This window comes from Trachypithecus francoisi, unplaced genomic scaffold (assembly GCF_009764315.1).
Source record: "Trachypithecus francoisi isolate TF-2019V2 unplaced genomic scaffold, Tfra_2.0 Lachesis_group1, whole genome shotgun sequence".
NCBI classification, from domain to species: Eukaryota; Metazoa; Chordata; class Mammalia; order Primates; family Cercopithecidae; genus Trachypithecus; species Trachypithecus francoisi.
Genome location: NW_022681454.1, coordinates 111531387 through 111548397, shown reverse-complemented (window position 1 = coordinate 111548397; position 17011 = coordinate 111531387). Strand labels below are relative to the sequence as shown.

The following is a 17011-nucleotide window of genomic DNA, read 5'->3' as shown; positions in this document are numbered from 1 at the left end:
CGTCAATCAAATGCCTGGAATATAGAAGGTAATCAATAAAAGTTAGACATTATGTTTGCTGGTATTCAGATTTTCATACAGTATAAGAAAAGTCATACTAGGAAAAGTCTGAACAAACATTTCCAGAAAATAGAAAATACAAACATCCGTTAATAAAATTTTGATTAACAGACAAAAGGAAAAATATGCCAGGAAAAGAGGTGAAAACAGAAATGGGCATCTGGAAATCCCTAAAACAGCATAATATAGAAAGAGTGTAGTTGCAAAGAAAGACAATCTGCCTAGATTGAGGAACACACCGATAGGAAAACCTGAAGTAATGTAAATTAAGTTGTTAGTAATAAAAATATTTGGAACAGCATGTATTGTAACAGCTTAGCATCCCAACTTTCTGGGAAAGTATAAATAGATATTAACTAGTGTCATCCTCTTCCCCCCAGAAACGTGCTTATCCAGATTCTCTCTGTGTGTTGGAGACAACAACTCTTTTCAAGTCTTACATTAAATCTGCTTATTTCTGTGAACATTTTATTTCACCTGTTTTGCAAGCAGAAATCAGAATGGCAAAGACATGTGCACTGCAATAAAGAAGATAAGTGGCCGAGTTGAACATATAGAACCGAGAAAGATCTCACAAATAAGACTTTGACTTTCAACAGTGGCACTGAATAATCCATTAGTCCGCTCTTCTACCTTTGCTAAGCATAAAGAAATCTTCATTTGAGCAAATAAAGTGAACACCTACTCTGAGATTTGCTCTGCTGGGTTGTATGTGGGGAAATTCAGGAAGTATAGGTTGAGAACCGCCTTCCTATTGCTTTGTATCTAAAAATGCAGTTCAGAAATGAAGTTCTTTATAAATCAAGTAGTTATATAACAATATGAGAGAAATAATGTTTAAATTCTAAAGTGATGGTGTACTCACTAACTAGCTTCTGGGACTGCCATGAAAGAAAGTACTGGGGATTATGTATGGTTTGTTAAATGTCTATACAGTTAACATTATGTTTGTTTTCAAACATATATCAAAATTAGTCTATGCCGATTGCTAAATGTTTACTGTGCCTGTCCTAAGTCAGTCATTCTACAAACATTCATTCAGCATTTCTTAAGTATTGGGTTGTAGCAACAAAGAAGACAGGGGCCTCACCTTCAGAGAACTTACATTCTAGTTGAGATAGAATTATTATAAACTATAACTATACTTATATATATATAATTATTACAAACATATACACAAAGAAAATAATTTTAGCTACTGACAGGTAACAAAGAAAATATGACAGGAAACTCAGAAAGAGACAAGAGTGAGAAGAAGCTTTGACTAGCATCATCAGGGAAGGCCACTTTCATGAGTTGATATTTGTGTTGAGATCTGAATGGTAAGCGGTACTGAAACTATTGGCTTTATGAGTTGCAGGAACCAGGCAGCAAGTATACACAGAAATGTGTTAAATTAGAATTATATAATGGTCTTCGGGTCATCTAGTAGGGCAACCTATATCCTCAAGTCGGCTAAGGATACTCCAAGCTATTTCTCTACAAAGTAACTCACAGATGCCAGAAGTCTAGTGATCTGACTGTGTCAGGTCAAACTTATCCTGTGGACAGACAGCCACACATAGTGCTGGTACATTCTGATAATGGACCAAGAAGTCTGCTCTCAAGATGAACACCTCTAGCAAAGCAATCCATCAGTGAGATTTACTCTTTCTCTTGCTCCAATTGCCTAACTAATCTTGCCTAAATAATTCGGACAAAAAGTAAAGAAGGGCAAATGTGGAATCAGATAATAATTACTCTTATATAAAGCATTATTTAACCATTTTAAATAACATATAATGTTGTCAACAACCACATGAGATAAATATTATCAATCATTATATTATAAATAAGGAACTGAGATCCAGAGAATTTAGGAAAATTGCTTAATGCACAGGCAGTCTCCCTCATGAGCTCAAGCTCTTAATGACTGCACTATGCTAACCCTCTAAAATAAATAGGGAAGGTTTATGGTAGATATTAGCTTAAGCTAGAAATGTAGGCAAAGTTTTGGGGAAAAATATGAGCATCACATGGAGAAATAATTCATTGATTAGGGTACAAACATGAGAATTTCAACAGCAGTGAATACAGTATAACTGAAGCATTAAGTTGATGTTGGCAATTATTAACCCAGAACAGTGCTACTCAAAATGTGGTCCATGAATAGCCTGTTTGAATTATGTTGTTGCTGATTCACCATGAGACAAGAAGCTGGAGCCAGAGTAGAAATCAACTATATCACTAAGCACACCAGTTGCTTTCCTTGAAATTTTGTTTTTATCTTGTAACAGAATGTACTTTTAGAAACAAGCAGTGCATTGATTCACATTCTTGCACAAGCTCCTTATCTTCTCATAGACAAGTACTTTGAAACACAATGAGCTAGAGTATAGGTGATGTTGCTGCAATTATGCCATTCAAAATACATTGGCTAAATAAGATGAAAATGTATTTCTCACTCATGTAACCGTCCAGAAGTAAGCAGGTGGTCTAGGAGCTGCAGACAGTTCCACTCCACGTGATCACCCAGGGCCTCAGACTGATAGGCTCTTCAATATATGGCTTCCACTTGAGGCCAAGTTACATGCTACAATCTAGCCATTTTACAGCTGGTGGTAAGTTGGAAGGGAGAAATCCAGGGAGTGTGGCTTTATCTTTGAGGGTACTTCATATCATTTTGGCTCACTTTCCATTGGACTGAAATTAATATGAAGAAAGCTACATTGAAGAAAGAGTGTGACATATACTCTCTAACTGGGAATCTGTATAATAAGCTAAATAGGGGATGTTTCATTGTCGACTGAAGAAATGAAGAACAGATAGTTCAACCTTCTGTTCCATGGTGAAAAATATGGTCAGTTGCACTAAAACTACACCATATGGAGTGTATGAGATGGAACACTGAATAAAAAGATGGCAGAAAATGGAGATACCAGTTAAAACAAAATTTCAGTTATGTAAATTAAATAGGGAATGTCAAGTTTACTGGCTTGTAATTAATTCCTTTTATCACAGTTTCCATAGATGAATTTGTAGAAAAATCCAGGATCTGTAACCTAATTTTTTCCAAGGTAAATTCTAACATAATATGGTTGTCATTATACATTACTGATCCTTTTATATTGTACTTCAGCCTTGTTCCAATGAGAGCAGGGATAGAAATGGATTTGAGTCAAGAGTATCTTTTAATTTTATAGAGTATGAATATGAATAGCCATTGTCATAAGTAGTGTTCTCTAGAAGCAGAGTGTGAGATAGAGATTCCATTGCAAATGATTTAAGAAATGCTTTCAGGAAAAACCTACAAGGGGAAATGTGGAAGTGAAAAGAAGGAAAAAGAGCTGAGCAAGGATGTCATCTCTGGTAAAGCCTAGCCTTACCTGATCTGCAGGGAGCAAACTAGTCACAGGCAAATTGTCTCACCTTGAGGCAAGCAGGTCAGTCTTCCGTACCCCTGCATCCACTGGAGGTAGGCCATCCCCTGAGAGTGAGAGGGGATGCAGAGTTTGATTTGCAGTCAGGTGGCTTCTATTAGCCAGGGAGAATTCTTAATCCCCCAGCTGGGGGCAATAGCAGCTGGCAAAGTTCAGAGAAGGAGTGGAGAGTTTGCACTAGTTTGAAAAGAGGATGCTTTCAGAGAAAAGAGCATCACACACTCTATTCTACATGCACGGTTTCATTTGTTATGGTCACTCCATCCAGACACATTTTTTCTCATGAGTCTATAAACTTCATGCCTGGGGAAATTTATAAGAGGAGAATTATTGTGGGAAACTATAACACAGTTGCTGCTTTTGGTCCCAAAGGTGAAATCAGTGATTATTTCCTCCCATTTTGTCTCCTATTCTGTATTTCCCCACCTTTGGCTAGCATTTCTGCTAGTCTAGAAGAAATACTGGGTGGGTCAGATAGTCTTAGGACTGGAGGAAGTAGCAGCAGTGGTAGTATGTCTCACTAACTCTCCTCTTGTAAATTTCTTTAGGAGAAAGGCTGTATTTAGATAAAGATAACTTAAGGAGTACACTGTGGTAGTCTGTTCTGGCACCCCCATGTGGCACTTATCAGACAGTGATTGCCGTACTTTCCCATTTACAGTTATAACTGGATATGGAAGTACCAACAAGCAACTTAGTGAATTATTTGAATGTCGAAGATATTTCTCCCTGTTCTCACTATATAGTAACTATTCTAATTCCTCATGATTATGTGGGTCAGTTATCCCTACCAGGATGGTAACTCATTTCCATGTCTGCCAATCCACTGGGATTGTCACTACCAAAGTGACAAGGTAGGCATTTTACCTTGTGTTTGGTGAGCCTCTTCTCATGTCTTCTGGTGGAATCTTCCCTGCTATGGAAGCTAGAATTCCTATATCCACCAACCTTAAAGTTATGAGAAACAAAAGCACAAATTCTCCAAGTATGTCATTGGAAATAGCGGTGAGGGGTTCCATTCCTACATCAATTCCTGGACTCACATACACAACTCTTTGGCCAAAGGGTACAGCAGAGGCACCTGTTGGTAATATAATGTATTCCGTATTCCTTAAACTATTTGTTGGACACTGTGCCAACTAATAGTTTATGATTTAAGGAGTACACTGTATCTTCAAGCTGGTGCCTCAAAGGCCACCAACTTGTAGAAAGTGGGGTATATTGATGGGACTAGTGACTTTCAGGACCACATGCCTACTGCCATGCTTCCTTTACCAGAAAGAAGTTCCCCTTATCTCAAGCCATATTACGTGAGATAACGTGTCAATGAGTCATATACTCTGTGAGCCCTTGCATAGTGGTGATAGCCAGGGCTATGTGGGCAGAGAAGGCGAGTGAAGATTTGGTATACATGCCAAACCTGATTTCTTTAGGAGAAAGGCTGCATATAGATAAAGATAACTTAAGGAGTACACTGTGGTAGTCTGTTCTGGCACCCCCATGTGGCACTTATCAAACAGTGATTGCCGTACTTTCCCATTTACAGTTATAACTGGATATGGAAGTACCAACAAGCAACTTAGTGAATTATTTGAATGTCGAAGATATTTCTCCCTGTTCTCACTATATAGTAACTATTCTAATTCCTCATGATTATGTGGGTCAGTTATCCCTACCAGGATGGTAACTCATTTCCATGTCTGCCAATCCACTGGGATTGTCACTACCAAAGTGACAAGGTAGGCATTTTACCTTGTGTTTGGTGAGCCTCTTCTCATGTCTTCTGGTGGAATCTTCCCTGCTATGGAAGCTAGAATTCCTATATCCACCAACCTTAAAGTTATGAGAAACAAAAGCACAAATTCTCCAAGTATGTCATTGGAAATAGCGGTGAGGGGTTCCATTCCTACATCAATTCCTGGACTCACATACACAACTCTTTGGCCAAAGGGTACAGCAGAGGCACCTGTTGGTAATATAATGTATTCCGTATTCCTTAAACTATTTGTTGGACACTGTGCCAACTAATAGTTTATGATTTAAGGAGTACACTGTATCTTCAAGCTGGTGCCTCAAAGGCCACCAACTTGTAGAAAGTGGGGTATATTGATGGGACTAGTGACTTTCAGGACCACATGCCTACTGCCATGCTTCCTTTACCAGAAAGAAGTTCCCCTTATCTCAAGCCATATTACGTGAGATAACGTGTCAATGAGTCATATACTCTGTGAGCCCTTGCATAGTGGTGATAGCCAGGGCTATGTGGGCAGAGAAGGCGAGTGAAGATTTGGTATACATGCCAAACCTGATTTCTTTAGGAGAAAGGCTGCATATAGATAAAGATAACTTAAGGAGTACACTGTGGTAGTCTGTTCTGGCACCCCCATGTGGCACTTATCAAACAGTGATTGCCGTACTTTCCCATTTACAGTTATAACTGGATATGGAAGTACCAACAAGCATGATGTAGGTGAATCATGCCCTTTTCATTATCAAAGCATCCAATATAATCAATGTTTCACTAATTGGCAGGATAATGCTATTTCTGAGATATGAAAGTATTTGCTGTTACTGTCAGCTCAGATATTCAGCAGTGGCTGTAACTACAACAGACACAGGGGAAAGAGGTCCATGCATGGCCTTCACCTGTGCTGCCATGGTTATTCTATTCATGAGCCATTTGCATTAGCTCTGGGTTAGCTGACAACAGAGGTTAGGCAACATGTAGGAATGCTGTAACCTGGCTGAATCATACTGCTCTCTTGGTTGTCAATGCCTCTTCTACATAAAATGCTCTCTGGTGTACATTAATGTATAATGCAAAGATTATCACACATTTTGAACACTATCATAGGTCCATCCACATGCCTCTTTCTTAGAACTTCCTATCTTAATTTTCCTAGCTTGTTCCTTCAAGTTGTCTGGCCTGTCCATTCTATGCCATTTATTCATCTCTGTCCATTAGTTTGTCATATCCTTACCTTTGGCTATGAGTCTATCAACAAAAAAAGCAGATGACTAGGTACACTGCCCACAACTCTGACAACTGAGAGTTCCATTACCTAGTGATTTTTAGAAACCCCTCTGAATGGAACTGTAGCGCCACCAAAGTCCATTTTTGTCTTCTACTAACATAGAAGTACCAACATACTGCAAACCAAGCCTGGGTTTCTCCTCTTTATCAGCAGGTTATAGGAACCCTTCATGAAAGTAAAAATGAGCTGATGGAGAAGCATCAGTGCAACAGTGACAGGTGACATAGTCATGGGCCACTGATTTGTAAGTGGCCCCTGGATCAGCCTTTCCCATCTTCAAATGAATTGTTGCTGGACATACCTGAACTTATTATTTGATGGGTCTATCACTATTCAGTTCATGGTGGGTAGTTATGGCCACTTGATCACATTAATGACTCATGACAAACACTCTCTTCCACAGCACTCTCTTCTTGTATACAGCAGTATACAAGAGTTGTAGTTTGCAAAATATGATTAGGATAGTATGCTTTGCTACAGAACCTTAGAAGTGTACATTGTGATTCTTTTCAAGTACTTGCCAGATATTCCACATGGCATCCATTTATATCATTGATGCCACAGTATCATGAATCTTCTGGCATATAAAGCCCAAGTGTGAGGGTGGCTTGTACTTCAGCCTTACCTACTGCATACCCCTTTCTTGCTCTAGGCCCCATCCCAAACTTGAAGCTATCTGTATCACTCAATAAATGCACGGAAAAATATTTCCTAGCACTGTGCTACCTCCTAGCAGTAGGAGTTGCAATGTACAACTTACACTTTGCTATGAACAGGATGTCCCAGTGTGCTCAAGATGTCCGGACCCCTGAAAGCTTGAAAGGTGGCAGGCTCCTAAAACTTTGTATGTTTGTCTTCCATCCTCTGAGGTGCATGTGTTTTATCAAGGCAGCCAGAGTAATTGCCACTTATTTGTCAGGTCCAAATACCATGTCACCAATGTAGTGGGCGAGTGTTAGGTTCTACAGAATGCCAGGGTGATACCAGTCCCTTTAGTCTACATAGTGACACTGGGAAGAATCGGCCTAAGCATTTCTTAATAGATCTCCTATTTTAATTGGATAAAATTATATTCTGTGCTAGAATAAAATGATATTGAGAAGTCTATGATTTTGCAGCACCTATATTTGACAAAATGGTTAAAAGAATCATAATTAGAGAAAACTCACTTGACAAGTGTTATATTTAAAAGTATTTGTCAAAGAAAAACACTCTTAACAGAAAATAATTGTGAAAATATCTGGTCTCTAATATTTAGACATTTTAATATTTAAAAAATTAGAATTGAAAATTAGCTTATCGTCCAGGCACAGTGGCTCATGCTCATCCCGGCACTTTGTGAGGCCAAGGCCAGAGAATCACTTGAGGCCAGAAGTTCCAGACCAGCCTCAGCAACATAGGAAAACCCCATCTCTAATAAAAAAATAAAAAATTAGCCAGGCATGGTGGTGCATGCCTGTAGTCTCAGATACTCCGGAGGGTGAGGCACAAGAATCGCTTGAACCTGAGAAGAGAAGGTTGCAGTGAGTCAAGATGGCACCACTGCACTCCAGCCTGGGTGACAGAGCAAGACTGCATCAAAAACAAAAAAAAAAAAAAAAAAGAAGGGAAGGGAAGGGAAGGAGCTTATTTCTATTCTCTCTCCAGTTAGAAATACAGTGGCTTACAGAGAAGAGTGATCTGAGTGTCAGCATTTTCACATTTATTAACTATGAAATGCAGCTTTGAGAAGGATTGCAGACAATTTTATAGAAAAGCAAAACATAATAATATATTGAAAACAATCATTCTTCAGAAGAACTTTGGCAACACAGTATTAAAGAAAGATGTATCTAAAGAGTTGATCAATACCACCAATGGCACTCTTCACAGAAATACAAAAAATAATCCTAAAATTAACATGGAACCACAATGGACCCAGAATAGCCAAAGCCATCCTAAGCAAAAAAGTACAAAATAGGAAGAATCACATTACTTGACTTCAAATTATACTACAGAGCTGTAGGAACCAAAATGCATGGTACTGGCATGCAAATAGACACATAGACCAATGAAGTAGAATAGAGAATCCAGAAATAAACCCATACTTCTACAGTGAGCTCATTTTCACCAAAGATGCCAAGAACTTACACTGGGGAAAAGATAGATTCTTCAATAACCAGTACTGGAGAAACTGGATAGCCGTATGGAGAAGAATGAAACTAGACCCCTATCTCTTGCCATACACAAAATAAAATTAGAATAGATTAAAGACTTACAACTAAGACCTCAAACTATAAAACTACTAATACAAAACATTAGGGAAACTCTCCAAGACATTGGTCTGGGCAAAGATTTCTTAAGCAATATCCCACAAGTCCATGCCAAAGCAAAAATGGGCAAATGGGATCACATCAAATTGAAAGGCTGCACAGCAAAGGAAACAATAAAGTTTAGAGACAACCCAAAGATTATGGTAAAATATTTGCAATGACCCATCTGACAACGGATTTTTAACCAGAATATATAAGGGACTCAAACAACTCTACAGGAAAAAAAAAAAAAAAAAAAAAAAAATATATATATATATATAATAATCTGATTTAAAAATGGGCAAAGGATCTGAATAGACATTTCTCAAAAGAAGACATACAAATGGCAAATTAGTATATGAAAAGGTTTTCAACATCATTGATCATCAGAGAAATGCAAATCAAAACTACAATGAGATATCATCTCACCCAGGTTAAAACATATCTTATCCAAAAGACAAGTAATAACAAATGCTGGTTAAGAGGTAGAGAAAAGGGAACACTTGGAAACTGTTGGTGGGAATGTAAATTAGTACAACCACTATGGAGAACAGATGTAAATTAGTACATCAGTTAGTAAATTAGTACAAGAGAACTAAAGTAAATTAGTACAGCCTCTATGGAGGTTCCGCACAAAACTAAAAATAGAACTACCATGTGATTCAGCAATCTAACAGCACGGTCAGTAAAAATATTGTTAAAGGAAAGGAAATTGGTTGGGCATGGTGGCTCATGCCTGTAATCCCAGCACTTTGGGAGGCTGAGATGGGTGGATCACAAGGTTAGGAGATCGAGACCATCCTGGCTAACACAGTGAAACCCCGTGTTTACTAAAAATACAAAAAATTAGCCAGGCATGGTGACACATGCCTGTGGTCCCAGCTACTCAGGAGGCTGAGGCAGGAGAATTGCTTAAACCTGGGAGGCAAAGGTTGCAGTGAGCTGAGATTTCACCATTGCACTCCAGCCTTGGCAACAAGAGCAAAACTTTGCATCAAAAAAAAAAAAAAGAAGAAGAAGAAGAAGAAAAGGAAAAAGAAAGGAAATCAGTATATTGAAGAGATATCTGCACTCCCATGTTTATTTCAGCACTATTCACAATTCACAATAGCCAAGATTTGGAAGCAACTTAAGTATCCATCAACAGAGAAATGAATGTGGTACTTTTACACAATGGAGTACCATTCAGCCATGAAAAAGAATGAGATTCTGTCATTTTCAACACTGGATGAAACCTGAGGATATTACATTAAGTGAAATAACCCAGGCACAAAAAGGCAACCTTCACATGTTCTCATGCTTTTGTGAGAGCTAAAAATTAAAACAATTGAACTCATGGAGATCACGTGTACAGTGATGGTTACCAGGGACTGGAAAGGAAAGTGGAGGTGGTGGGAATGGGGATTGTCAATAGATGCAAAAATATAATTAGATAGAATGAATAAAATCTAGTATTTAATAGCACAATAAGGTGACTAGTCAACAATAATTTATTTTACATTTAAAATAACCAAAAGCATAAAATTAGAACATTTGTAATACAAGAAATGATAAATGCTTGAGGTAATGGATACCCTATTTACCCTGATGTGATTATTATGTATTGTATGCATGTATCAAAATATCTCATGTATTTCATATATATGTATATATATATATCCACTATGTAGCCACAAAATTAAAAATTAAGTGAAAAAGAAACTGACTAAAGTACAGAAATATGCAGAAATATGAACTATAAATGCTTTCTTTCTTGTTTCATTGTTAATATTGGGATAATAAATATAAAAATAGAATGTTTTAATTTCCAAGGTATATGTTTTTAAAAAATACTTTTACTTGTGACAATCATCTTGAATATTATTATCGTTTAGGTCACCAATATAATAAAACCAATATGGCAGTCAATAAATATTTCAAAAATTTTATCTTTTTAATTTTAAAAGCCCTTTTAATTCTCAAAAGTGTAATTATTTTGATAATAAATTAGAGTCAGCCGGATAGAATGAAATAAAAACTGGTACTGGAATTGTAGGTTAGATGGGCATAATATTAGACTAGTGGATACATTGAGTATGTTGAGTATGAAATTTCCTCACCATATCTATACAAAAATCATACATTTGCAATATAAAAACTTAAGTTCAGAGCTCAGGAGGGAGGTAGAGGCTGGATACTGATCTAGAAGCTATCAGCTTAGAAGATGTGACCAAACTATGGGAGTATCTGAATCAAAACATGAAATGAGAAGGAAAAGTTGGCCAAGTCTGGAATTCAAGGATAACATTTCAGCCTCTAGGAAGAAAAAACAGGAATGATTAGGGAGAACACAATAATATGAGTAACTATGATGAAACCAGGTAAAGTCAAGTCCTCTGATATATGGACATAAAACATAAACCAACAAATAGAGTAGTAGCACAGGGATTAGAGCCTTGCCAAACACTGAAAGATGATAACACCAGGAGCGACTTGAGGTCGGGTTCCAGCCTTGAGATAAGGAAGGTGCCAATAACTTTATTTTTAAAAGATTTGGAAATCAGAGAACCAGAGTGAGGTCTAACTCCAAGCTCTAAGGTATTAGGCAAGAATTCGATTCCATCTTTTGAACAATTTTTAGAGAACAGAGCCAGACAGTCATTACACTGTAAGGTCACTTATTCTTCCTTCTTGCAGAATCCATGTGATGATAAACGACACAAAGACATCTGGTCCAGAGAGAAAACTTGTGACCACTTACCAAAATTTCTAGTAATTGGTCCACAAAAAACAGGTAAAAATAGCCAGTTGTGCTACTTATATCCTTTTTAAAACTATTTTATGAGATATATTGTTATATGGAGTTATCAGACTAGATTTTTCTTTGTGAAATATTTAGCTATCCAAGCAAGTTTACTATTCAAACTGCTTTTCATCTCCATGAATCGCATTTATACCGTGAACCTCAAGAGGATCTTAATGTTGCCCGCTAATTAGCCTTAAACACTAAATTCTTTATGAATTTTAAAACTGTTTAATATGCATGTCAAATTTGGAAAACTTTGAACTTATGTGTCACAGTTGTTGTACCTCATCTTTAATTTTTACTTTTCTGGCTTTAATTAATTTCTATAGCAATTTATAAAAATATGTTTTAGCTTGATTCAAACTATTTTACCTGGTACAACAGCCTTTGAACTGATTTTTGTTCACAGCTACTGCCATGATTACTTTCAAATATTTTACATGTGTGATTTTTTAAAAAAATTAATCACTAGGTATTAGCATGGTATGGACTTACTTTCTGAAACACTTGAAGTTCATCAGGTATTTTTTCCTTGGTATTTTCTCATGCACTGAAGGACAACTGCATAAGAATATAGTAAAAGAGAGTGAAAGTATTTCACCAATGAGATGACACTTTCAATTAGAATATTTTATACTTTCTTCAGTATGTGACAGTTTTATACACTTTGCTCATGTCCTGATTAATTAAAGTTTTTATTGAGTTGCTGTATTTTGAATTCACTACTTTGACTAGAAGAAGCATTTTCATCAGTGAGTGCACAAACCATAACAGAAAACAAACAGTCTCAATAAATAAGCCTGGCCCAGATGAAGATATTTGTAATACAAGTAAGTAGATCATTTTAAAAGTTGTGGGCAAAATTTCCAGACTATTAAATATCGGTTGTTGAAATCTTTTCTTCTTCTAGGAATATAAATTATATTACAACAGAAAGTTAACATGTGCAGGGAGGAGAAAGAGCAACACATATTTTCAGATAGATCACTTTTGTTGTTGCTTAAAATGTACATTAATTTTCTACCAACTCCCTTACAGCATTGCTAACTCTGGAGTGACTACTAAAGATAGAAAACAACCCTGTGTTGTAAAATTGTGTTAAAAATCTAATAGAAAGACATACCCCCTATCATTCGTCCTTGATGTTATTATGTTTTAGTTCTGTGAGAAAATTACAGCTTAGTAACTATAAGTCTATTTTTCCTTCTTGTTGTTTGCATTCATAAAGACATTAAACTATACCTTTAGATTTTCATATTTGACTTACCAGTATGGAAATGATAAAGCTTTTAGCTGGTTTTGGCTTTCCTAAGACAAACAAACAAATAAGATGTTAAAACAAAGGAATCAGATGGTAATAATATTTCATAGGCTATGAAAATATTATTCTAATATAAAAATGGTTGTAGTAATTCTTAAAATCCAATTGTAGAAGTCTGAAGTGATAGTTTGTTGTTCTTACTGCTTCAGTTGGCAAAACACCCAGTGCAGTCAGAGACTATAAATTCACTGCAGTGGAGGGTTCACAATTAAATGCTGCCAATCTGCCCTTAGATGCACAGTTGTCTTTCGATGACTTTCGTGGCACATGCATCTCTTACAATAAGCATGAGGTACAAAAGTGGTTCCCAAATTGCTGTTTACTCAGTTGTTGTGAGGTGAGAATGGAAAGACGTGATATTTCACTTTGCCATTGCTGAATCCTAGAAGAGATAGATTCCTGTGGGCTGAAATTGGGTCAGGGAATGAGGAAAGGGAGAAGAGAAACAGGCAGAGATGATGGACATAGACTCAGAGACTTTAGACTTAAGGGACTCAAAGTTCAAATCATAGTCCCTTGTGAGCCTTTGAACAGATATTCATCCTTCATCATTCCGAGTCAAATTCTGGTATTGTCAATGCAGAAGAGGATTCTGATAGGGTTACATTATAAGAGCATAATTCATTGGCCTTAGATCTTTCAGAAGATCAATTTTCACATTGTCAATATTAATGTCTCATGATTTGTCTGGCTTATCTCGGTACATCAGAAATAAGGAGGAGTTGATTGTACACAAAATAGAATAGTTTCTATTAGTATAGGATTTTTTTCTCTTCTTCCGTGAAATATTTATGTTAAAGAAATTGATATAAAATGAAATGAGGTAAAAGAAATTGATAGAAAATGAATGTCAAGGATAGATGAAAATGTACTTTTTGAGGTAGTGGGCCCAGATTTTATGACTGATTATATGAATATCAAGCCACATTTTTTCTGTTTCTATTTGAGAGTGCTTTCTCTCTCCTCCCTATCAGATGCCTCTTGATGTCCCTCAACATCCTGGAGGCATGAAGGTATAGAGTTCAGAACATAAAGGCTTTGACTTTCTGTAGGCCAGGGGAGATCTGGGTACAATTCTGTGACCATCAGGGTAATCAAACACTTCTACTTACTACCGAATGAGGCTATAAAGTATCTATATTTAGATAATCAACAACAACTAAAGAATATTTTTTTATATGTGCCCTGCATTCATCTACATTTAATACCTTCAAAATATTAAACTATCAGTTTTCTCATTTGTCTTGTGTGTCTCAAATCTCTTTCTCTCCACTCCCCCATGAAAGTATTATCTTAAAAAGTACTTAAAAAGAACACTTCTGGATTTCATGTTTCCTTCCAGCTTCTTCTCTATTGCTAATTCATTTCCCTAGAACATTTTTTGGTTTTGCTCTTCTCATATTTTCTCCTTTTTAAACTCCTGTTATATTTAGGAGTAAACCAGATGAGCTCTTGAGGATGCCCCTCGTCCCTCATAACTATTAAATCTATATTTTTCAGTGTGGTTGAGAGATTTTTCCTGTCTAAACTTTAGGATTCTATTTTAGTTCTTAACCAGTTCTGTCTCCTTCATTCTTTTAATCGAGTTTGTATAATTCAATTTCATACTTGTTATTCCTTAAAAGTCTTTTAAAATTGGTAATTACATCTCCCTAGGGCATTTATTAATTTTGCCATCTTATTTCATAGAGTCATTCATTATAGGTGTTTTAACATGTCTTCCATCAAGGTGGTTGGGCCCCATGGATCTGTTGTTACATTCTTTCTTTTAGCTACTCATTACTTCTTGGCGGCCATGTAAAGCTGTGAGGATCTAAAAGGGCGACAATGTCATTAATACTCAAAACGCAGTAGCCTTTGCTCATATGAGCTTAAGGTATATGTGAACAAAATGCCAATTATCTGCTGGCCTTCTCTACTTCCAGATTCCAGTTGCAATGATAGTTGTTCTGCCAGCCCACCTATGTAGCTTGCTGCAGCTCTGCAGATATCTAACATCTAACATAAGGGCTAGGACATCTAACAAATGCTGCTCACTCCAATGTATCACAGAACAGTTTACCTTTTCAAGAAGAAAAGTCTTGATTTATGAGAGCTATGATGGCCTAGTCACTTCATGAGTTCTTTCTGCTATAACTGCCAGTCTCTGGCCTGGCTCTGAGGGAAATAAGGTTCAGAGATTACATTTGAGACTTCTGCAATGTGCACACAGGTGGTTTCTATCAGCTAGTCTGTTCCATCTAGTGCTCCAATTATCAGACTTGATTGTCATATTTTGCCAGAGAAGTCATTGAAGCAGCCATCTTTTGAGAGTCCTGCCTTCTTCTTTCAACCTTACTGTGTAACACTTACGTTTTTAAGGAACAGTATTACAATACACTTTCTCCCAGAAGCTGTCACTGATTTCCCAAGTCTAAATCACCCATTTTCTCATATATTGGAAATATACTCTGGTCTTCTCTCATTATGGCACCTGTCACACTACATCACAATTACTTGTGTACTTGTCCAAGTCCACACATGGACTTTAAGTTCATTGAGTGTAGCAAATGTGTTTTCTTAATCAAGAGTTACTTCCGGACCATACACAGAGTAGCATGTCAACTTCTGTTGAATAGTTTGATTTCATTCATCTGAATTTCAATACTAATTGAAGACCCACCAGTTAAGGTACTGTGCTTAATGATAAAGATGGAGACAGAGGGATCCATGCCCTTCATGCTTCAGCCACTCACCTGACTCCAGGAGGAAAGTTGAGCTGCATGACTTCCGCAGTGCCACACTACTGCATCATCATTCTGCTTCACTTTGGCCATGTGCTAATATTAAATCAGGCATTTTGATAAACAGAATCATGTCAGACTAATAATAGAACGTTTAGATTGTGACTGCATGGAATGCACCTAATAGATTTTAAGGAAATCATTTTGACACTGGAAATAGTTGATTATTTTAATATTCCTTTTTGAGCAAAAATATGCTAAAATAATATTTTGTCTCTTATTGCCATATAACTTTTTACCTTCTTTTTTTTTGTAATAGGAACAACTGCACTTTATTTATTTCTTCTAATGCATCCTTCAATCATCAGCAATCTCCCTAGTCCAAAGACATTTGAGGAAGTTCAGTTCTTTAATGGCAACAACTATCACAAGGGAATAGACTGGTAAGAAAAGTAACGAAAAATAAATTCCATTATTAACACATGCTCAATCACTGCAGAGCAATTACAGATGTATGTGTGGCATCTGCATAATTACAGGATAAATTTGTTATACTCAATTCTACCACAGTGAATTAGAAATTAATTTATAATGATGATATGTTTAATCAGTGTTGCCTATAATGTGATTTGGACAGTGCAATAATGATAATATTTTTCTGCTAAATTAATATGATTGAATAAAGAACATTATGGGATATATTTCATCAGAATTATTCATAAGGGTATTTAAAATTCTCTTTAAGCATAGCATTATTTAACGGTGCCTAATTTTTTTTCTGAACTCATAATTTGTTTTCACAACAATGTTTGAGGCAACAAATAAATCAGTAGTTTGTTTTATTTTATAATTCGTGACATGTATCTTCATTAACCACGTAAACCTATAAGTTTTGTTATAATATAGGCTGATACTTGTCATGCAAATAATAACAGCACAGTTTCAAAACCATATCAATTCTAGTCACACACATACATAAAATAAATATTAAGTAACATGTGGTAAATTATGAAAAAAACAAAATCACAGTATTTCCCCTAAACTAAAATAGAATAAACCTGATATTGGAAATGATTTTCACTCTGGTGATTTTTTCTAGCTCTATCCCAATTTTTCAAGAAAACATGGTCCTGAATTTAATTTCTAGTTCACAGGTAAATAAAGCAAATCTCACCTGAGGAAAATTCCCCTCAATGCACACATCTGCCGCATGTAAGTTTGTGTGTCATCATCATGCATGAACTTGTTTGCAATGAAAGACACATTTTTTTAAGGTACAGCTAGGATCAGGGTTGGGCAGGTGCGATACCGGTGAGCAGGTGAAGTTTGCCATTGTGGTTAGAGATGTGTCAGCTCTGCATCTAGGACATTATATCC

General features: G+C 36.5%; 1 protein-coding gene across 3 annotated transcripts in view; it reads left to right on the top strand.

Annotated features, from left to right (window-relative positions):
- The window catches only part of LOC117085819 (bifunctional heparan sulfate N-deacetylase/N-sulfotransferase 4), a 298275-nt gene that overhangs the window by 261839 nt on the left and 19425 nt on the right, over positions 1-17011 (top strand). For all 3 annotated transcript variants that reach the window (XM_033215105.1, XM_033215104.1, XM_033215106.1), the window contains 2 exons: positions 11482-11578; positions 15954-16077. In XM_033215105.1, the coding sequence (XP_033070996.1) occupies positions 11482-11578; positions 15954-16077 (221 nt within the window). The remainder of the gene's footprint in view (positions 1-11481; positions 11579-15953; positions 16078-17011) is intronic.